This window comes from Salvia miltiorrhiza, chromosome 6 (assembly GCF_028751815.1).
Source record: "Salvia miltiorrhiza cultivar Shanhuang (shh) chromosome 6, IMPLAD_Smil_shh, whole genome shotgun sequence".
In the NCBI taxonomy this organism is placed as follows: Eukaryota; Viridiplantae; Streptophyta; class Magnoliopsida; order Lamiales; family Lamiaceae; genus Salvia; species Salvia miltiorrhiza.
Window position 1 is genome coordinate 36,057,401 of NC_080392.1, and position 21,860 is coordinate 36,079,260.

At 35.0% G+C, this 21,860-nt stretch overlaps 3 protein-coding genes across 3 annotated transcripts; all 3 read left to right on the top strand.

Annotated features, from left to right (window-relative positions):
- Positions 1 to 1,022: 1,022 nt before the first annotated feature.
- LOC130989313 (synaptotagmin-1-like) lies at positions 1,023 to 6,099 on the top strand. Its single transcript, XM_057913274.1, has 12 exons — positions 1,023 to 1,495; positions 2,137 to 2,235; positions 2,351 to 2,401; positions 2,486 to 2,609; positions 2,798 to 2,916; positions 3,050 to 3,151; positions 3,474 to 3,548; positions 4,007 to 4,083; positions 4,172 to 4,418; positions 4,499 to 4,849; positions 5,445 to 5,576; positions 5,769 to 6,099. The coding sequence occupies exons 1-12, from the start codon at positions 1,385 to 1,387 to the stop codon at positions 5,895 to 5,897; spliced, it is 1,617 nt and encodes a 538-aa protein (XP_057769257.1). The 5' UTR covers positions 1,023 to 1,384; the 3' UTR covers positions 5,898 to 6,099.
- A 1,495-nt stretch (positions 6,100 to 7,594) lies between these two features.
- Positions 7,595 to 11,861, top strand: LOC130989314 (L-ascorbate peroxidase 3). Its single transcript, XM_057913275.1, has 9 exons — positions 7,595 to 8,000; positions 8,126 to 8,250; positions 8,983 to 9,032; positions 9,593 to 9,658; positions 9,830 to 9,878; positions 10,268 to 10,350; positions 10,441 to 10,520; positions 10,604 to 10,706; positions 11,497 to 11,861. The coding sequence occupies exons 1-9, from the start codon at positions 7,888 to 7,890 to the stop codon at positions 11,686 to 11,688; spliced, it is 861 nt and encodes a 286-aa protein (XP_057769258.1). The 5' UTR covers positions 7,595 to 7,887; the 3' UTR covers positions 11,689 to 11,861.
- Positions 11,862 to 19,412: 7,551 nt separating this feature from the next.
- On the top strand, positions 19,413 to 21,217 carry LOC130989315 (MYB-like transcription factor 4). The gene is made up of 2 exons (XM_057913276.1): positions 19,413 to 20,093; positions 20,459 to 21,217. Exons 1-2 carry the CDS (start codon positions 19,831 to 19,833, stop codon positions 20,910 to 20,912), a joined length of 717 nt encoding a protein of 238 aa, XP_057769259.1. The 5' UTR covers positions 19,413 to 19,830; the 3' UTR covers positions 20,913 to 21,217.
- The last annotated feature ends 643 nt before the right edge of the window (positions 21,218 to 21,860 follow it).

The window sequence follows — 21,860 nt, forward strand, 5'->3', positions numbered from 1 at the left end:
TCATGATATAAATCAGAAAATTAGTAAACTTAATGTATTTTACGGCAATAACCCCTAAACAAAGTGTGTGGGACGGGGGGGAGTACTTCTCTGGGAAGTCTAGGTGAAGAATCAAAATTTATAAGAAGTTATTCAATATTTGAGTTAAAACAAAATGAAACGCAAACATATTGAAATACATTAACTTCAATCAAATACTATTTAAACTGTGAAGCATACATTTTGATTTGATTATAAAACATGATTATTAAAATAATTTAATTTAATCAAATATCTAATTTGCATAACTCGACCCATACTGTAATAATTTAATTAAGTAATTATCTATTAATTCAATATTAAATAAATTATTTAATTATCCTCTAATTTTACCAATTTTCTTTATTTTATTCATCAAAATCAAACTTATCAAAACGTAAAATCCCATTTAGTAAATATGTTAAGAATGTAAAAATTATATACTAGACTCGTAGTTACAAATCAAATGTTAGGAATTTTACGAGGGGTTTACTTTGAAGGATTAGTTTTGATAGATAAAAATTATAAGATTAATTTCTTATTTATTTTAATAAATTGAAATCTTGAGATATTCCAAATCTTTAATTGTTTATATCATTCAAGTTAATTTTATTTGATTTTTCATCTAATTAAAAAAATGAGATTAAAGTAATCTCTACCTTTTGGAATAAAAATACTTAATTATTTATTTTATCAATAATGTAAAATAAACTCCATGATTTACCAGAATCGTAGTTACAGTAAAATCGGAATAATACACATGCACACATTTATAATCACAAGTTAACAAAAATACAAGAAACCAAACAATCATTCAATCATAAAAAGCTGCCAAAAATCAACACTGTACAAAGGCCCAGTGGCAGCTCATTATCGCACGCCACGTCACCGTTGCATCCGAAGACAAAAATTCGGGCCCACCAAAACGGGCCGGGCCCAATCAATTCAAAAGAATCGGTACTTTGCTTGGCCCAATTAAAGTGGCGCTTTCTCACTTCTTACACATTCCGCGGAAGGCTCAACGTGGCCGCACGCTACAGAGCGAAATGACCATAATGGGTACGAAACGGCACGACTTTTACCGTTTTACCGCTCTACTCGGAGTCTGCCGCGGGGGCTCTTTCGGTCATTTCGTAATTTTATTCATTTTATTACACCATATATTATCCATCGAAATTACTGGAAATTAAACAGCTATTAGAGAGAGAGAGAAATGATTCTGGGAAGGACTTGTAGAAGAAACTTGGTCGAATTATTGGACTCGAAAATAGTAGAATTTTTTTGGGGAGCAGTCGCGGTTTGATTTGAGCTGAGCTCGTGAGACTTGGATTGAATTTGGAGAAAGAGTTTTCAAATTTTGTTCGCGATGGGTTTTGTCAGTATGATAATGGGGTTTTGTGGATTTGGAGTAGGGATTTCTTCTGGATTGTTTGCTGGATATTTCTTGTTCATCTACTTTCAGCCTTGCGATGTTAAGGTCTCTCTCTCTCTCTCTCAAACACACACACACACGCACTCACTCACTCAATTTGCTTGCTATGCACAACTTTAGGTGAATTTTAGCTATGAGCATTAGTGATTTTTATATATCTATATTTTTCGAATAATTGAAATATATTTCGTTTATATGATAGAGGTTTCAGTGGTTAATTGATGGAGGGGATTTTGAAATAGACCGAGAAGTAGAGGCGATGTAGGAAACAGTTATTTCTGGTTGAGATTTCAGTAATTCTTTGTTGTAGATGGGAATTCATTAAGGTGTGAACTCTTGAATTTTTTACTACCCCATGTTAGTAATTAAGCTCGACCTAATTCTTCATAATCGACCAGAATGGCTATTGATACTGGCAGATGAAATCAATCACGATTTCTGTGGGTTATGGGGCCTTTTTTATATATTGGAATGCAATCTATGTACTGTTCAGCTGCTACAGCCTCTTTATGATGTCGGGCATTTTGGCGTTTTTTATTGCTTTGTTGCATTACGAACTAGATATTGTATTTTTTAGAAGTTTTGGATGTTGTTTGTGAATGGAAAAATGTGGAAGAGGAATGCGTAGACCAATTGAGATATGGTGCCAAACATGATAAACGCTTCTTACTCTTGTACTTCAACAGAATCCTACCATCCGCCCTTTGGTTGAGCAAGACTCTAAGACTTTGCAACAATTACTACCTGAAATACCCTTTTGGGTGAAAAATCCAGACTATGATCGTGTAAGTTTGTGAGGACTCGGTCGCTTATTGCATTCATTTGGTTACTTAGTCTCTTGAGAATTGAATAGATTGTAATCGATGTCTCCCCACCCCCTTTCTCTCTTTCGGAATGAAGCTTGACTGGCTTAACAAGTTTCTTGAAGTTATGTGGCCTTACCTGGACAAGGTATTGATTCTCACTTCTGCGTGGTTTACCTGGTTCATATGGTAGCTTTTCATTGATTTCTGCATTATTGTTTTATGCTTGTAGGCAATTTGCAAGACAGCCAAAAATATAGCTACTCCAATTATTTCTGAACAAATTCCAAAATACAAAATTGAGTCCCTTGAATTTGAAGCACTGACTCTGGGATCTCTACCACCTACTTTTCAAGGTCAGTAAAGTAAAGTGCCATTAGTTTTACACTTTTATTAGGTCTGTTGCAATATTGAGTATATAGCAGCAATTAGAAGCAACATGAATGTGTAAATGTAATTTCCCGACTTACATTCTTGGTAAAGTCTGCTGTGCGAACAAAAATGTCATGGCCCTGGAACATAACAGTGAATATCTGTATGGCAGGTATGAAAGTCTATCTTACTGAAGAAAAGGAGTTGATTATGGAGCCTGCTTTGAAATGGGCAGGAAATCCTAATGTCACTGTTGCAGTGAAAGCCTATGGACTGAAAACAACAGTTCAGGTTGTTAGCTATTTTAATGTTGAAGAATAATTTCTTACCTATATAATGTATTATCTGATGAATTGTTGTCTCATTGCCTATTTAGCCAATGAAATATGATAAATGAAATGGAACTGTTAATTGTATATTGCAGGTTGTGGATTTGCAAGTCTTTGCTCTACCCCGCATCACCCTTAAGCCTCTTGTTCCTAGCTTTCCATGTTTCGCAAACATCATTGTGTCTCTTATGGAGAAGGTCGGTGAACCACTTTTCCTTCATTTTGAATATAACAGTCAAACTAGGATAGAAGGAATACCACACTGAAGTTACCTGTGGAATTCATATATTTACTGAATGTAATATTCAATATTGTAATGTTATTTTGCCTGTGATAAATGTCAAGGTAGGTAAAGTTTCTTAGTTCTCTGGTACCACTGGAAACTTATAATTCAGTTCATTAGAACTTGAAATGCTTTCATGTAGTACATGCTCTCACATTTATGTTTATGCAAAAAGTCCTGTTTATTGATATTCTTTTGTAGTAAGCTGGCTTCTGCCTGTCCTCATTTTTTTGCAGCCTCATGTTGACTTTGGACTTAAACTTGGTGGGGCTGATCTCATGTCAATTCCTGGCTTATATCGGTTTGTACAGGTACAACTCCATTATATCAATTCTCAAAGCGCCTTATTTGAGAGAGTGGAATTTACAATATATGACCAAAATATGACGAGCTCTAGATATCAGATATGTGTTGTGAATAATTTAGAGAAGTTGTATCTTGAGAGAGCTTATATTTGCATCACAAAGAATTGGTAATTGAAGCTCACTTACATCTAGTTCAAAAGTAAGGATGCTGTTGACATTAGATTTTAACTTGCAATCTGGAATTGAATTGAAGGGCACTCTAACCTCGCCCTAGTGATCTATATGCCAGTACTAACTCTTGAAAGAAACTATATATCAGGGACTGCCAAATGGGTACTAAAGTTTGTTTGTACTCTTAAATTTGGGATTTGGTAATATATACGTACTTGTCAGATCATATGTGCTAACCATTTTGGGCATTCCTTCCCCATACTGTGGGGGGACGGAAATAATCCTTTCTGCAGGAAACTATCAAAGATCAAGTTGCTAACATGTATCTGTGGCCTAAAACCCTTGAAGTGCAAGTTTTGGATCCGACAAAGTATGTTTCTCATATAATAATAATATTATAAATAGCCTGCATTCTGGAGGGCCTTATGTTCATATTCAAATTCACTTTAATCCATCAGAGCTATGAAGAAGCCTGTTGGGATTCTCCACGCGAAGGTTGTGCGGGCACTAAAGCTGAAGAAGAAAGATCTATTAGGGGCATCAGATCCTTATGTGAAACTGAAGCTTACTGAAACAAAGGCTCCATCCAAGAAGACTACAGTGAGGCATAAGAATTTGAATCCTGAGTGGAATGAAGAATTCAGCATGGTAGTAAAAGATCCTGAATCACAAGCATTGGAACTTCTTGTTTACGACTGGGAGCAGGTATACATAATTGCAGGTTAGACAGATTGTTATGTTATGATGTCCAACACTTGAAAATTGAAATTTTGTGGTTTTGTCAGGTGGGCAAACATGATAAGATGGGTATGAACGTAGTTCCCCTGAAAGACCTTCCCCCAGATGAAACAAAAATTTTGACGCTGGATCTGCTTAAGAACATGGACCCAAATGATAATCAAAATGATAAGATGCGTGGTCAGATTGTGGTCGAGTTAACCTACAAACCTTTCAAGGATGATGATTTGCCAAAAGATGTTGAGGAATCCAGTGAAGTACAAAAGGCTCCTGATGGCACACCACCGGGTGGAGGTGCACTAGTGGTTACAGTCCATGAAGCTCAAGATGTTGAGGGGAAGCACCACACTAACCCATATGTCCGCATCATTTGCAAAGGAGAGGAGCGAAAAACTAAGGTCTGCAATTAACTTTTTTCCTTTACTGTTTTACTAGTTTACTATTCTAGCTCTGTTCTCGGACTTAGTTTCTTGTTCATATTTTGTGTAGCAAATAATCCTAAGTGCCACAAAGGGAATTGTTTAGAGAATTTAACAAGATCAATTGAGTACAGTTATGTGATACAGTCAAGGGCAATCACATAACAATGATCAACACGGCATGATAACTAGTGAAACAGAAAGGATAGTTATATTCAAAAGGAAGAAACAACACGAAACTAGGAAATCCCGTTAGGCATACCACCTGCCCTGCAATTCTGCTAGTTGCGAAATTAATCAACGCATGACTTTGGCCTCATTTAAGTACTACCAAATTCCTACTTGCCCAGGAGACCAGCCCTATACAAGACTGGTCCAAGAAATAATTAGAAAATATTGATATATTATTCAGTGATCCTGTGAATGACCACTCATTCATTAAACATAAGGGTCACTTCTTTAGAGATCTATTTGCTGCTTTGTGTTATGCATTGTGCTATATTGTGCTTGTAAGTGTACTAGTGAAGTATCTGGGTTTAATGGTTGATCTTGATCATTTTAAATGTTTATACAGCAAGTAAAGAAGAACCGTGATCCTAGGTGGGATGAGGTTTTCACATTCATGATGGAAGAACCACCTGTGAGGGATAAGCTCCATGTGGAAGTACTCAGCACATCGACCAGAATCGGCCTGCTGCACCCTAAGGTATTTCAATTCACCTTTCTATTGTCGTAACACAAACAGCGTATGATAAATTCCTAGAAGGATGGTCTGAGTCAATACAGACCTAACATTACCGTTACATCATCCTCCACCAATCTTGCACATACAACATATGCGAACATATTCAACATCTGACTTTTTTCCAATACTCCGTGGCCGAACCCCCCAAATCAGGAAACATTAGGTTACGTTGATATCAGCCTAGCGGATGTTGTCAGCAACAAAAGGATAAACGAGAAGTTCCATCTCATTGACTCGAAGAATGGAAAGATACAAATTGAGCTGCAGTGGCAAACATCTTGACTCGAGGTGAGCCACTCTCGTCTCGTGCTTCGCTCGAGGAAAAACTTATAGATAATCGCGAAAACCTTTAAAGCACCACGCAATTTATGAGTACATGGTTGTGTAACGGCACCAGGTGTTTTCGAGCTTGGTTTTGGCAAGAACAGCTATCTTGTATCCCTGTATGCGCGGCTTGTGTATATTGACACGTTTGTTTCTTGCATCTTGCTGATTTCCTTGTTTTATTAGTTTCATTTTAACATCATTGGGATTTTATAATATTACAAGCACAATCATTTTAATGTTAACACACACACACAAACACACTTTTATAGGTGTTTAAATGTTTGGATCCGTATCACGGCTTGCGAGTTGCGAATCTTGCCTCATCACGATCCCAGAACAAAGTTTAAATTCAACTTATTTATGCTACTCATTCTACTAAACAAGCTCCCATAAAATATTTCCGAGAGGTATGCATGTCGATATGATGGTAGAACAATTGACGTCTTAAATAGCAAGAGTCTCAGATATAGTGGTGGTTCCCCATGAACTACATGGATTTCATGAGTGAATCGAAAGATGTTGATTTGAATAAGAGAAATATATCATGCAGATGCTAATGTGCCTTGGATGATCCACAATCCATGTACATTGAGCTAATAATCCATCGTGCAACCTCCCACTGGGGTCTTACTATGTCAAAAGCGACAGAAATCTCATGAGAGCATAAAAATATAATGAACTCTTATAAAGTAAGAAGAACAAAAAGAAAATGTGAGAAATCTCATGAGAGCATAAAAATGTAATGGACTCTTATAAAGTAAGAAGAACAAAAGAAAATGTTGAGAAAACGACGCAAGAAACAAAAAAATCAACACAAGAATTACGTGGTTCGATCTTTTGATCTACGTTCACGGGCCAAGAACTCATGAGCTATTTTATTCACACAAACTTGGATTACAACAGAGTTTCACAATCAAGAAATCGTTCTTCGTTTTCTCAGTCTTTGAACAGAAAACAAGGAAACAAATTCTCAATTTTCTTTGCAAACCTCACGATATTGTCTGCAAAATTGAGATCAAGTGTTGAAGACGATGAGCTCGAGTTAGTCATAACTAACTTAGCTTTCTTTTAAACGCAATCGTCGGATCAAAACCAATGGCTGAGATTAGATCTTCATTAACAAATTTATTTAGCAATTAAATCCCTCCGCATCCTGGAAATTACAAATAAGCCCTCCCGCAGAGATACGCGACTTTCCTTAAAACTCAAATGCGATTTTTCCTTTAAGCAAATCAAATAACAGAAAAAATGTGCGTGTCGATTTGATTATTGAATGACTAATGTTTGTGATAAAGTTCTTATATTCGAATTGATTTCGAACACCAATTCTAAAATTTATTAATCCGAAACAATAAATCTATACAGGCACAATAAGAAATACTTGATTTATTTCATTAATTTTTTTAAATAAAAATAGAATTTAGTTATTTTATCATATTCTCTATATTGTACTAATTTTTAATTTTTTTTTTTGCATTTTTTAAAATTATTTTTTAATAAAAATAAAAAAGTTACCGAAAAATTACAAAAAAATAACTACTCCAATATAGAGAATACTATTTTAAAAATTAAATTAAATTAATTTATATTTAAATTAATTATGGGTGGCCTTCTAGCATCGCTCATCCAAAAATCACTCATCCGAAAAAGGGCAAAAAAACAAGAAAATGGGAAGTTGCGAAGGCTGATCTCACTAATCAACGGGCTCGTTTTTCAAGCCCGCTGTTTTCTCTCTCATATATCACCAATCACAACAACCTAAAAATATATCTAAAGAAAAGTTTAATTAAAAAAAGAGTTAAATCTCAGTCTTCTTTCTCACTTCTCAGCTCATATATATTAACGCCAGTCAACATATTCCAGAAAAATAAAAATAGAAAAAATCTTATCTCATTTCACTCGGAAACCATTTTCAGCGACTCTCGTTGCTCTGCTCCTCTCTGCCATGGCGAAAGTTATCGTCGACTCCGAATACCTCAAGGATGTCGAGAGAGCTCGCCGCGAGCTTCGCTCTCTCATCTCCGGCAAGAATTGCGCGCCGATCATGCTGCGTTTGGCGTAATTTTCCACTTCTCCTCATATTTCCTCGGATTTTTTCGTTTGATTTTTGTTTTAGATGATCATTTTTGATAACTCCTAATGGAACTGCGTTTTTCTATGTTCGAATTGTGTTTCCGATTCAGGTGGCATGATGCGGGGACTTATGATGTGAACACGAAGACCGGAGGTCCGAACGGTTCGATTCGGAATGAGGAGGAGTACGCTCATGGTGCTAACAGTGGACTGAAAATAGCACTTGAATTTTGCGGTTGGTTTCGGTTTTTCTTTATTTTTTATTTTTTGAATTTTTGTTGTGTAGATTTGTTGTGAGAATTTCTGTGTGGGTTACATTAGAATGCTTGTGTTTGTTGAATCATGCTATGAGATAGTAGATTCTGTTTCTTACTAGTTGGATGTTTAGGAGGTTGTTATTGATTGTGGTAGTGGTGTTTGATAGTTGCATGCGACAGTGAAATATATTTAACATTTAGGCGCTATTATTTGTATTTCCACCATGGTTGTTGCGAGGTATTTGGTGTGGTAATAGGAAGACTGCATGACTAAGCTTATTTGAAGGAGCTTATGAACTCTTGCATCTTAAAAGATATTTTTAGATGGTTTTTAAGCTACTTCAAAGTATATGACAACCATTTTAGAAAACATCTTATGAGGTTATGAGCTCATTTGTTCTTCTAAAACATCTTATAAGTTGTTTCAAGGAGCTTCTAAATTCTGCCAAACATACTCTTAGTTTAACTTGTTTACATAGATAGAGTTAATTGGTTGTTCACCCCACTGGCATACTTGTATTAGTCTCTTAGCTTGGCGTTTTATAATATGCAAATGAAGTATTTTCACGGAAATATTTTATCACTTTTCTCATCCTGCCTGTAGATATGCTTGATATTACTATTGTGTTTTTTTAATGGATGCTAAATTCTGTTAATCGGAAATTAATCCTACAAGTTTTCTTGGGGGTTTATCTTTTATTTGGTTGCAGAACAAGTGAAGTCTAAGTGTCCGAAAATTACATATGCCGATCTTTACCAGGTAATCTTCTTCATGCTTTTCAGTCGCTGCTGGTTAATACAAGGGAAGCTTGAAGCTCATTTTGTTCGGATAAGTTCTGCATAAGTTGAGTGGATTTGTTTGTCAAATGATCTTATCAAAATAAGGGCTATGTTTGTAATTATGGTCTCAATTAACATTTGTACAATTGAGCATTCATGTACTGTAGAATATGGTACTCTTTAATGGTTGGTTTGGCTGTTATTAAGTAGAAAGAAATTGTATTTGAATTAGTTGGGCTTCGCCTGTTGAAATCAAATTACTCTAGAAATCTGCTTTGCTGTCTAAAACTCAAAAGGAAAATACTTCTCTAAACAATCTATAGTCACCTCGCCCCCAATTATAATTGCTTGAGAAGACATGCTGATTAGTGTTAGAAGTTACTTCGCACAATGAACTGCAAGAGGGAAAGTAGGAACTGTTTTAGACTGGGAACGGATTATACTTGTGGAATATGATTAGAGTGGAATTCAATCCTTCTTCAGAAAAAATGTTATCTGAATAAACAATAGATTTTTCTGTTGACCAGTTTCAATCTATAGCTTGCAGGTGTTGTTGCAGTTGAAGTTACTGGTGGGCCCACAGTCAGTTTTGTTCCTGGCAGAAAGGTAGTGTTAGTCTATCTTCAGAGATAAATGTAAAACACTCTTGTGCCTGGTCTTAAAGCACTTCTCCCGTTGTTCACTTCAATGATTTTAGCTTCAATTAGTTAATGTGCATTGGCATGTTATTTCAATTGAATGAACAGTATAATGGTAGCCGGCTCATGTTTTTTTCAGGACTCAAAGATTTCTCCAAAGGAAGGGCGGCTTCCAGATGCTAATAAAGGTTAAATAAAAATATTATGAAAGTCTTGGTTCTTGAATCTTGGTCCTTGCTTTGTCTAGAGGTTTTTATGTCTCAATTATTTATGCTGTCGCACATGCTTTTTGACCGTCCAATCTTTTGCTAAAATGTTGAGATGTAATTAAAAGTTCATTTATGCTTAAGATACTGGCCAAATATATTGCGACTCTAATTAACTTTTGTATACTAAAATTCTTCTCTGTGGGCATATCCTGCTCTTGCTCACATTTAAGATTTAAGTTTGTAGAAATCTGTCTCAGTGGACTTAGGAGAGAACACTCCATATACTGGATAAACTTGAGATTAATGTCATTTCCACTACAGGCTGATTAGAAGTTGAACTGATGTACTTTATTGTCTTTTGGTATTAGGAGTGCCACATCTGAAGGAGGTGTTTTATCGGATGGGTTTATCTGATAAAGATATTGTAGCACTTTCTGGCGGTCACACCCTGGTAATATATTGGTTTACCACTGTTCTGGATTTACCAATAAAAGGAAAAAAATAAATTGTTTTAGTATAATTTGGCCGATGCTTTACACAGGGAAGGGCACATCCTGAAAGATCAGGCTTCGACGGTCCTTGGACTAAAGAGCCACTAAAATTTGACAATTCATATTTTCAGTAAGTCATTAAGAGCATCTTGTGCATTTTGCTTTTGTCGATTTCCCTCTTCTTACATGTCTGTGATGCATTCATCTAACCAGGGAGCTGCTCAAGGGGGAAACAGAGGGTTTGCTAAAACTCAAAACTGATTTGGCTTTGTTGGACGATCCTGACTTTAGGCGTTATGTGGAGCTTTATGCTAAGGTATGACATGGTATTTTATGTTCAGGCATTTATTCTTTTTCCTTGGCCAAGTTAGTGTATAAGCAGCAAAAAAGATGAACGCCAGTCAAGTTGGTGTGCTCTGCTTAAGAAGTTCAATCATGTCCCATTCAAGTACTCCAGGACCCTTTGTGTAATTGTGTTAGACTTGGCTATTCTCTAAAACTGATTCTAGGTAAAGCATATAGGAAACTGTAATCTGTTTCAGAATTTTGCACGAATATGCTCAACCTCATCTTCTAGAAAAAGGTAATCCCTCTTAGTCAGAGTGATATAGAACCCTAATTTTAGCGCCTGCCACATAAAACTGAGTCACAAACTACGTGTGCTATAGCAACCGGAGTCGAGGATTCAGAATTCTTGACTACCTATGGAAGTCACAAGACCTTAATCAGAACATAGAAGGCTACAAACTTATTTGTTTTCAAATTTTAAAGTACATTTTGTGTTATAAATACAAAAACACATACACACCAAATTTTTTATTTGTCTTCGACCTACCCAGTAACTCGGAAATATTCTTTCCCCTTTGGACCGGCTAGGATCAACCCCCTATCATGCATCAGGTTTGGTTAGTTTCTCAGCCATGACAACATATCATATCAATTTTTTGCTATTTCTTGTTGGTAACATTGTCTCCATCTGTTAAACTGCCTAATTGCTCTTACCATTGCAGTCAAGTTTTCTTCTACTTCTCCTGCAGGGCCCTTTTCATTTGTCATAATCTTATAATCAAACGTTGTAACCATCGTCTTGTCATATCCACATGCAGGATGAAGACGCCTTCTTTAAAGACTACGCAGAGTCACACAAAAAACTTTCCGAATTAGGTTTCACCCCTCCTGGTGCCAAGACGATTGTCAAAGATGGCACCATATTAGCACAAAGTGCTTTTGGGATTGCTGTTGCTGCTGCAGTAGTGATCGCTGGCTACTTATATGAAGCCAGGAAAAAGATGAAGTAGATTCAGAAAACAAAAAAAAGAAGAAAAACATGGTTACATTTTTATATTCTATACTCTTTGATATGATAATCAGAGACAGGCATTGGTCCCTGCCCTCCAGCCAGATCATATATTTGTATTTGGATACATTATACCACTTTTTTTAACTTTGAATAACACACTGGAGGTTTACACTTTGTCGTGCCTTCTTTTTTAGATATCCGCAGCTGCTACTAAGTGGGGCGAGCGGATCAGGAAATTTAACGCGGTCCTGCTACAGCCTATAGGTAATGAATTTCTTTCTAGGATTCTTGATTTCGTGTTATGCTCTTTTATAACCCAACAGAAAACTCACCTGTGCCCCAATGTGAAATGTGTCATTCGACATTAGGCCCCTGAAAGCATTTGTATAGACAGAAAACTCAACTGTATATGCTTTACATTAGGATCAAATAAAAACCTCGTTTAACGTAAAAATTACGGACCGTTTGCACCTAAATTATGATGTAACTGCAGTTTTATGGTCTTGGCTTAGAATCCCGTAGGGGGCGCAATTTACAGGACCACGAATGTGCAACTATTTTATATGTTAAGTGCAGTTACTTTATAAATTAAGCGCAAGGTTCGTAGTTTTTATGAAAAATCATGTGTTTACTGTTACCCAACCCCCCAACTCTTTAGAGAGAGAGACCACTCAAGCCCTTGGAGCAAGCTACCAAATCTTTCTTAATCTGGTACACACAGTCCCACACTAAGTGAACCCACACAATAATTTCGACTTTTATGTTTCTTTTCCTAACTTATCTATTCGGGTTACGATCAATTACTGATTTATGAATTTTTTATTTGTGCAATTTAGATAGGTATCTTTGATCCAATATACACATATTCTTTGAAGACTCAAATACTTAAATAAACCAGTCACTGTCCATGTATAAATAAAGATAGGAAGAGTATACAAAACACCATTTAAGAAATAAGCGGTGCACATCATCACTCTTAAAAAATTAATCGTATTAACATTAGGTTTATGAAGCTAAATTCCCCACCCAAAATGACACAGGTGAGGCCTCACATGGTGAACTGAAAAGGACCAAAAGAGGTTGGTAAGACACACTTTTGTTTGTTTAGGACAACCCCACGAGTCTTGTTGTGTACCTAAACACATGATGTTCACGAGCTCTTTTTTAACTGTCGCCTTAACCATTCAAGATTATTGGCCTAATTTTCCCTCAATTTCCTTAACCAATCTTGGAAAAGTTTTGGAATACTTGGGCCCTTTTTTGTGTTATTTCCCCTTACTATGTTTGTGTGTGTGATTGGGAGGGGTGTAAGTTGGGATAGATTGGAATATTGTACAACCCCACAGCCTAAGAATTGATCCAACCTAACTTGATTGGTATGACAAGTGCCAATCCAAGTTTAATGGAGGTGGGAAAGTGATGGAGGGCAAACTATTAAATGCCCTCGAGTTCGTTGTGGGTGAGGTTACGAGGTCTTTTCAATTACTCTCTCCGTTTCATTACAAATGTCTCATTTACTTTTGAACACAGAGATTAAGAAATATGTAGAAATTAGATAAAGTGAGTTGATGGAAATTATTTAAATATTAGGTGTAGAGAGAGAATATATTATCAAAAAAAGAATGAGACATTTGTAATGAGACATCTCATTATAGAAAGTGAGACATTTATAATGGGACGGAGGGAGTATGGTTTTCCTTTCCACTTATCCCATCACTATGTGTGTGTTAATAGTTGAAAATATATGCTAGGAAATTCAGAGTGGAAAACATTTCTGTGTTTATGCGTGTGTTTGAGTTATTAATTAGGAAAATAAGTAATTTTTTATAGGGTAAACTTTAAAATATATATTAAAATTACTCAATTTTTTTTTCTCATTTTCCAATGTGGTGACATGACATAAATATGATAATGTGAAAAAATAGAACCAACGTTGTATCGACTTCGTTTTAGGCACAAAATTTGGTCGGAAATTGACGAGTATGAAAAATGAGAAAAAAAAATTATATTTGAGTAATTTTAATACAGATTTTAAAATTTGTGTACAAAACGAGAATTTATTAAAAGTTGAGCCATTTATATACAATTAACTCTTTTATGTTTTAATTTATTAAATTGGATATTGGATAAGCTGTGGATTTTTCTCTCACCCACCAAAAAAATAAAATAAATAAAATTATGAGGGTTTTATCTTATTTATTTATTCTTTTTTTTATAAGAAGAGATAATAGTCTTGTGGAACTAAAATCACTAACGGTGCCCATTATTCAACATCAATGGTGGAGCCAATTTTTGGAAGGGGAAAAGATTAAATAGGTAGGTTAAAGAATTAAGACAATGAAATTACATAAATGGACATCTCTCTCTCTCTCTCTCTCTCTCTCTCTCTCTAACACACACAATATAAATAACAAATACCAAATTGATGGGCAGATTTAAGGATTGTGATTGACGGGCACACGTTGTTTTCGATGTTATTTTCGGGTTAGGGGAGGAGAAAATCATGTGATGGTGGGTGACAAGTGCTATTTATGTGTGATGTTATGTGTTCAATTTTCACTTTTTTCCTTCCTTTTTAAATCTTTTCCCCATATTTATTGCATAAAGGATATTGTTTAGTATTAGAGTAAGTGGTTGTTCAAGTTTAAATTTCATTGGATAAATTGTGTTTATATTCGTTCTTATAGCAATTCATGAAAGTGTAAATTGGGTATTCTCTTTTAACAAATAACTGAAACACTTACATACAATGGGATAGCTCAGTCGACCAAACTCCTTTATTTGGTTGTAGCAGCCACGTATTCCAATTAATTCACTCCAATGATTATGTCAACATATATATACAAGTATTATGTAAAAAATCAATTTAGATAATCGATTATTGTATAATCCAAGTTTAGTTTTCACAAACTGTGACAATAAAAGTTTCTACCTGATTATACCCCTTTATATAATTAAACATAGAAATCACAAAAAAGAAGTATGGATATATCTATAGGGCAGTAGGCAAATTAAGTACACGTCAAACAAATATGTGAGGATTGTTATTCGGAATCACATATTCTGTATAATAAGATTTTGGTAAAGCAAACAAACTAGATTCATCACCGATTAATATTAAGTTTAGAGAAAAATGTTATACTCCCTTCGTCCCACGAAACATGACCCCATTTCCTTTTTAGTTTGTCCCACGAAGCTTGACCTATTTCTAAAAATAGCAAAAAATTTATATTTTATTCACCTTTTCACTTTTTCACCTACCACATTTAACACACAAAATACCAATTTCTTAATTCCCGTGCCGAAAATAAATGGATCATGCTTCATGGGACGGAGAGAGTACTACGTAACTTACGCGAGCATCCCTTATATTAATTTTATCCTTTTTATTTTGATTATAAAAGTACCTCATAAATTATTATTAAATTATTAATTTTATAATTACATAAAAGTAAAAGCTCAATTTACTTTTTTATTAATTATTTGAAGTTAAAGGCAAAATGAACAAATCGAAATTTGATTTTTATGTAATTTATAAAATTAATAATATTAGTAACAATTTATAAAATATTGTAGAATAACAATAAATATATAAAATAAAAAATATATATAATACTAACGTGGGCTAAATGTGAGCGGTGTTCACCATAAGACGCTTACATAAATTGTGTAGCACAACATTTCTCTTGTTTTAAATATATATGTGATATATAAAAGTTTGTGAGTGTAAATTATACTTGAATTCTACTCGATGGTAAACAAATCTATTACCTTATGCACAACTCGCTACCCGACATTGGTCATGGCTATTCCAATCTCAATCCTACTATAAAATTATACCTTTTTGAATTATTAATTAAACCATATATATACGGTGATCAATTATGCTATAAACTCTTCCTCCCGTTGAAATTAGAAATTATATTTTTTTTTACATATATATACTAGTAATGTTTTTTTTAAATATAAATATTGCTTTTATATATTCAATAAAGCTTCTAGATTATACTCCCCCGTCTCATGAATCTTGACACATTTTTCTTTTTGGGTCGTCCCACGAATCTTGACACGTTTCCATTTTGGGTAATAATTATTACATTCTCTCTCATACTTTATCATTTTTATTACTCTCTCTTTCCTACTTTATCACTTTTATTACATTCTCTCTCCTACTTTATCACTTTTATATTTTATTAACTACACACTTAAAACACTAATCTACAACTCCTTAATTCCCGTGCCGAATCCAAACGTGTCAAGATTCGTGGAACGGAGGGAGTAATTTGTTTTATGTATTACAATTACAATTCTTTTCATTACAGCCGTAGATCATACAAACATTAATTAGTAGTGCATATAAGTTCCTAATTCCTACATATATACACTAAGAATTTTTTCATATGATCCACTTTCTATATACATAAATAAAGTTTTATTTGTGTGCATGTGTTGGCTTAGCGGTAGGAGGTTAATGCTCAAGACCTAAGGTCCTGGGTTTGAGTCATCCGTCGCGCGCGCGGTCTTTGAATTTCTTTATGGGTTAAGGTGCAAATAGGCCCCTCAAGTATAAGCCCCTATAGCATATCACTCCTTTTACTCACTATGTGTGAAAATTAGCCCATAAACTTCAAAAAATTGCACATTTAAGCCCCTCTGACCTAACGCCGTCAGTCAACGTTAGTCATTTTTTTAAACGCCGACGGCTTGTCATGTCCGACGATCGCCATATCCGGCCATAGCAATCTTCAACAAAGGGAATTTTCAACTCGAGGCCGATCGGAGAATCAAAATCCAGTCCAGATTAATCCCCCATTTGAGTTGGGTGCATGAATTTCATCCTGAAATCGTCCCCAGACCTAAACCCAGCCATCTGCCACCATTCTCTCAGTCCATAATAGTTTCTGATAGTTCCCCAGCTGTATCCCCCCCCCCTCCCAAAAAAAATGGAAACCCCCAACACAGATCGTCCTTCTCCCTCGTAGCAATCCTAAGTAGATTTGCCGCAAAATCAGTTCTCCTTGGATTCTCGGAGATTCTTGCGTTTACATAGAAGGAATCCAATTCTAGAAATGGTGGATTCAGCTGCAGTCATGGGTGGGTGGGAGATGATTCTCGCTCGAATTCAAGGTGTTAGGGCTTGATAGAGAGTCAATTTTCGCTGGAGCTGCTGTGAAGAGATGAATCTCAAAGCTTTCTCTCCGCACCACCAACTCTCTAGGTCGATGCGTCGATGCCTAGTCACGCTTCTCAACACCGGCCGTTGGCCACCACACCCAGTCAAACTTCACCATCGATTGGCTGTGGTGATGGTTGATTCCAACAGCTCTAGAATTATTATTGAGCAGAACTCAAATAAAAAAATCCGAAGAAAGTTTGCGGGCAATTTCACGGCGCAACTACTCCTATCCTATTCTCATATTCTCGATATGAATGCATTTTTGGGGATTTTAATTTTTTTTTTTACAGTAATACACAGGCATGAGACATCAAGATGTGTTTGAAACTGCAATTAGTTTTTTCTTACAAAGATATCATTGACAAACTGGGAGTCAATGAGGGAAAGAATACTTCCAATGGGTTCCATTGTTGAGCATAAATGAAAACGAATCGAAGAGGATCTGTGATCGTTCCACTGTTAGTGCATTTGATGGGATTCTAATCTTCTTTTGTTGGATTGTGGATGCAAATGTACAGGTAGAAAAGGGGGAGAAAGATCGCTAGTTATTTTAAATATTAGAGGTGGGCCCCAGTTTTCAAATTAAAAAAAATAAAAGAATTGACTAACGTTGACTGACGGAGTTAGGTCAGAGGGGCTTAAATGTGCAATTTTTTGAAGTTTAGGGGCTAATTTGCACACACAGTGAGTAAGAGAAGTGATACGCTATAGAGGCTTATACTTGAGGGGCTTATCTGCACCTTAACCCTTTCTTTATTTACTTATTTAATTATAAAAAAAAGAATAAAGTTTTATTTTGTCCTAATTATCTTAATCTAGCCTATTTATCTTGTGATACTTTAAATGGCATCAACATTATAATTATACTACCAACTCTTATTATATCTATCATAATAACCTTAAAAATGTATAGTAAAACTCAATCTCAAACCTTATTTCTCAAAGTTTGATGATCTAACTTTCAACCTATATATATTTTCACAAATAAAAAAGAGATGAACCCAACCCTCCCAAACCCTAACCCTAAACCTAACCCTACACTTTCAATGCCTAAACTTGCAGCACAAGAGAGGGAGAGAGAGGAGTGGAAGGTGAAACAAAGCCCATATTACAAGTCTCAACCACATCAATATTTCACTTGTTGCTATGTCATTCTGGCTTGCACCCAACCCCAAATTAATCCTTCTAGAAGCCCCCACAATAACAACAATCTACATGCACCAATAGAATATAAAGTACAACAACCTACACCATCTATGATGCTCATGAGTAAGGCAAAAGCAATTTACCCATTTCCTAAAATAAATAATCCCAACCCACAACTAACTTAATTACATAATCATATATTTCTAATCACATACACACACAAGGAACAAACATGTAGTCCCACTTAATTTTGACATTTTTGGATTTATTGTGGGAATCACTTTAATTTGTTGCTCTGCATATAGCATATTTGTGGACTTGATCTAGTTTCACAGTTCAGAAAAAAGTTGATTAAAGTAATCCCTTTATTTTAGTTTCAATGGCTTCCGGATTTTGTCGCTATATCTTTTTTTTTGGAAATAAAATGTATTTTAATAAAAATAATAGTATGGAATAGACCATACCATACCCCATTGGAAAACTCGGAAGCCTATAAATTCAATTCAAATTCTACCAACACTTTTCAAATATCAAACAAAACAAAACAAAACAACAATAATGCTATTAATTTGGACAAAATATAGTTAATTACTTAAAAAAATAAATTTATTTAAATTTTTTTATTCAAAATAAAAAAGAATTTAATTTATTTTATTATTTTCTCCACATTGTAGTCTTTTTTTTGTAATTTTTAATAACCTTTTTAATTTTTATTATTTTTAAAGTATAAAAACTACAAAAAAAATAACGAAAATTAAAAAAATTATTAAAATTTTACAAAAAATCTAAGATGTGTAGAAAACAACAAAACTAACTAAATCCCTAACTTTTAAATAAATCAAATTTTAAAGTATTTAACGAACAAATTTTGTCCAAATATTATTATCATAAAATAAATATCAGTCGTGTTAAAATTAATTTTGAGACCTCACCAGAAACCATTATGGTGTGTGGTAATTAGTTCCAACAACATGATGACACAAAAATTGGGATTCCCAAATTTATGTAGTGAATGTTAGATGATTTTTTTTTATTTTTTTTTTGAATTTGTTAGATGAATTTATTAATAATGGTTGGTTCAGAGTTTGGATGAAATAAGGCAACAACACACCATATCACACACACTTTCCTGCTTTTAATTTATTACCTTACTTTACACCTACCTGAAAGCTCACCTATATATTATGTCACTTTCACCTAATATATATACACCACACACATATATATACATATATATAAATATAATACATTAATATATAAATTCATCAAACATAATAAAAAAAACCCTAAAACTATAAAATAACATCATCAAACATATATACATGATTCAAATAATTTATTTTATCATGAGAATTGTGAGAAGTATACAGACCAGTGAATGAAGCGATGATTTGCAATAGAGAAAGAAATCGGAGTATAGTATATGATGATGATGATGCTAATAATCATCAAGAGATATATGCTACCAGCCACTCTCTCAAACCTGTCTCACCAACTCACATCTAGAAGAAATTACCCCCTCCCCCCCCACCCCAACCCCACATATAGAGTCAAAACCCTGTATCTATATGTGTGTAAGAGTGTGTGTCTCTATATATACACACACACACAACTCCCCATCAAGTCCATGAAGGGGCTGCTGCTGATCTTCAAGATTCAAGAATCACCAAAACCTACACTCCCTTTCCCACCATCAAACTCCACCCAAATCCATCTCATCTTCCAAAAACAATCCTAAAAAATAAAACACACAACAATATCATTCTTTCTTCTCCCTTTCCCTCAAATAATTTTAAAATAAAAAATAAAAAATAAAAAATGGGACGATCTCCCTGCTGTGAGAAAGCTCACACTAACAAAGGCGCATGGACTAAGGAGGAGGACGACCGGCTGATCGCCTACATCCGCGCCCACGGGGAGGGCTGCTGGCGCTCCCTCCCCAAGGCCGCCGGCCTCCTCCGCTGCGGCAAGAGCTGCCGCCTCCGCTGGATCAACTACCTCCGCCCCGACCTCAAGCGCGGCAACTTCACCGAGGACGAAGACGAGCTCATCATCAAACTCCACAGCCTCTTAGGCAACAAGTATGTCTCTCTATCTCTTCCTCACTTTTCATGTCTCACTTTGTGTCTCATTATTATCAAAAAAAAAAAATCGTTTCCTCCCCGTTCCAATAAGGACGGGGAGGGATTTTTTTTTTTTTTTTTAAGTAAAATCGAGAATATTATTCCATATCACGATGAATTAATAATATCCAAATGTCATTATACGAATTAAAATGAAAATAACAAAATTAGCTAACAGTGAGCTGCTCGATTATCTTTCAAGGTGAACCCTCTACTAATATTTAAAAATAAAATTAAAAATTACCTTAAATATCTTTATAATTTTTAATTTTTGATAACTTAAGAAGAAATATAATTAAAAAAAATATTTGGTATTATTTTAGGTGGTCGCTTATAGCGGGAAGATTGCCGGGAAGGACAGACAACGAGATCAAGAACTATTGGAACACGCATATACGGCGGAAGCTTCTGAGCCGCGGCATCGACCCGGCAACTCACCGGGCGGTGAACGAGCCGCCGGAGGCGAAGACGATCTCGTTCTCGCCTAAGGAGGAAGCGGTGATGAGAGAGAGGGAGTGCAGCCCGCCGCCGGTGAAGAGAGAGAAGTGCCCGGATTTGAATCTTGAGCTCAGAATCAGCCCGCCGTATCAGCAGAATATTCAGACTGAGAGTGGTACGTTGTGCTTCGCGTGTAGTACCATGGGGATTCACAAGACCAAAGATTGCAGCTGCGGCACTGATAATAATAATAATATTAATATTAATATTAATGGCAGCAGCAGTTATAATTCTGGGTATGATTTTCTGGGCTTGAAAGGCTGGAGTTTTAGATTATAGGAGTTTGGAGATGAAATGACGTGGCACAAATTTTTTCGTTTTTTTTTTTTTTTTGGAAAGGTACGTGGCACAAATATTTGATCTGGGATAAATTTAGTGTTTTTTTTTTTGGGATGTGTAAGAATTAAGATTAATTCATGAAATATAGTAGAAATTAATTTTGATGAGAGAGAGAGAGGTGGTGTTAATTGGTATATTAGTTGGGATTATTCTTCTCTGAAATTTCTCTTCAATATTGTACAAGTCATATTTTTATCACATGATTAACATTAATATAGTAGAGTATGACAAATTATTTATTCAAATTCATATTTCTTCCTCCAAAATTTCGACCTTCCTTTGTTTTAGAGTGTGTTCTGAATAAATTATGTTGTCTTGAATTCGACGAAATTCATAATTACTGTTGAGATATATTTTAGATGGATGTCATCGCCCTATGCGATTTTGATGAAGTGATTTAAAATTCTCAACGTTTCGTAGTTTTCTTTTCTTCCTTCAAAAATATTATTTTAGGGTGTGTTCTGAATAATTATATTTGTCTCTAATTTGAAGAAGATTCATAATTTCATATAATTACTATCGAGGTATGCTTTAGAATGATATTGTTTTTAATTTCCGACGTTTCATAGATTTAGCAATTCGCACGTGCTATACGATCTAGATAAACCTCATCGCGTGTGAATTTAATTGAAATGTTTCAAAATAATAGCTTTATTTTTTGTACTTGTGGTAGCTAACTACTTTAAAGCTCTGCTGCATAGGGACTTACTTACACGAACTAGTACATATATAGTGGTCCAAAATTTCATTAAATTTTAAATTTTGCTTCTCAAATTCTTTTAGTATATATTTTTATGGAGTTTGGACAAATAGAATATAATGTTTATTATAGTTAATAAAAAAACGGATAGTTGATCTTTTGGATACATATATTGTATGAAAAGGTGA

Bases quoted from the DNA above. Each gene is read 5' to 3' on its own strand.
- LOC130989313 (XM_057913274.1), top strand. From the start codon at position 1,385: ATGGGTTTTGTCAGTATGATAATGGGGTTTTGTGGATTTGGAGTAGGG. The intron at 3,549-4,006 runs GTACAACTCCAT...TCCTTTCTGCAG, and splicing joins GCTTATATCGGTTTGTACAG to GAAACTATCAAAGATCAAGT. The intron at 5,577-5,768 runs GTATTTCAATTC...CCCCCAAATCAG, and splicing joins TCGGCCTGCTGCACCCTAAG to GAAACATTAGGTTACGTTGA.
- LOC130989315 (XM_057913276.1), top strand. From the start codon at position 19,831: ATGGGACGATCTCCCTGCTGTGAGAAAGCTCACACTAACAAAGGCGCA. The intron at 20,094-20,458 runs GTATGTCTCTCT...GTATTATTTTAG, and splicing joins CACAGCCTCTTAGGCAACAA to GTGGTCGCTTATAGCGGGAA.
- LOC130989314 (XM_057913275.1), top strand. From the start codon at position 7,888: ATGGCGAAAGTTATCGTCGACTCCGAATACCTCAAGGATGTCGAGAGA. The intron at 8,001-8,125 runs GTAATTTTCCAC...TTTCCGATTCAG, and splicing joins CCGATCATGCTGCGTTTGGC to GTGGCATGATGCGGGGACTT. The intron at 10,707-11,496 runs GTATGACATGGT...ATCCACATGCAG, and splicing joins ATGTGGAGCTTTATGCTAAG to GATGAAGACGCCTTCTTTAA.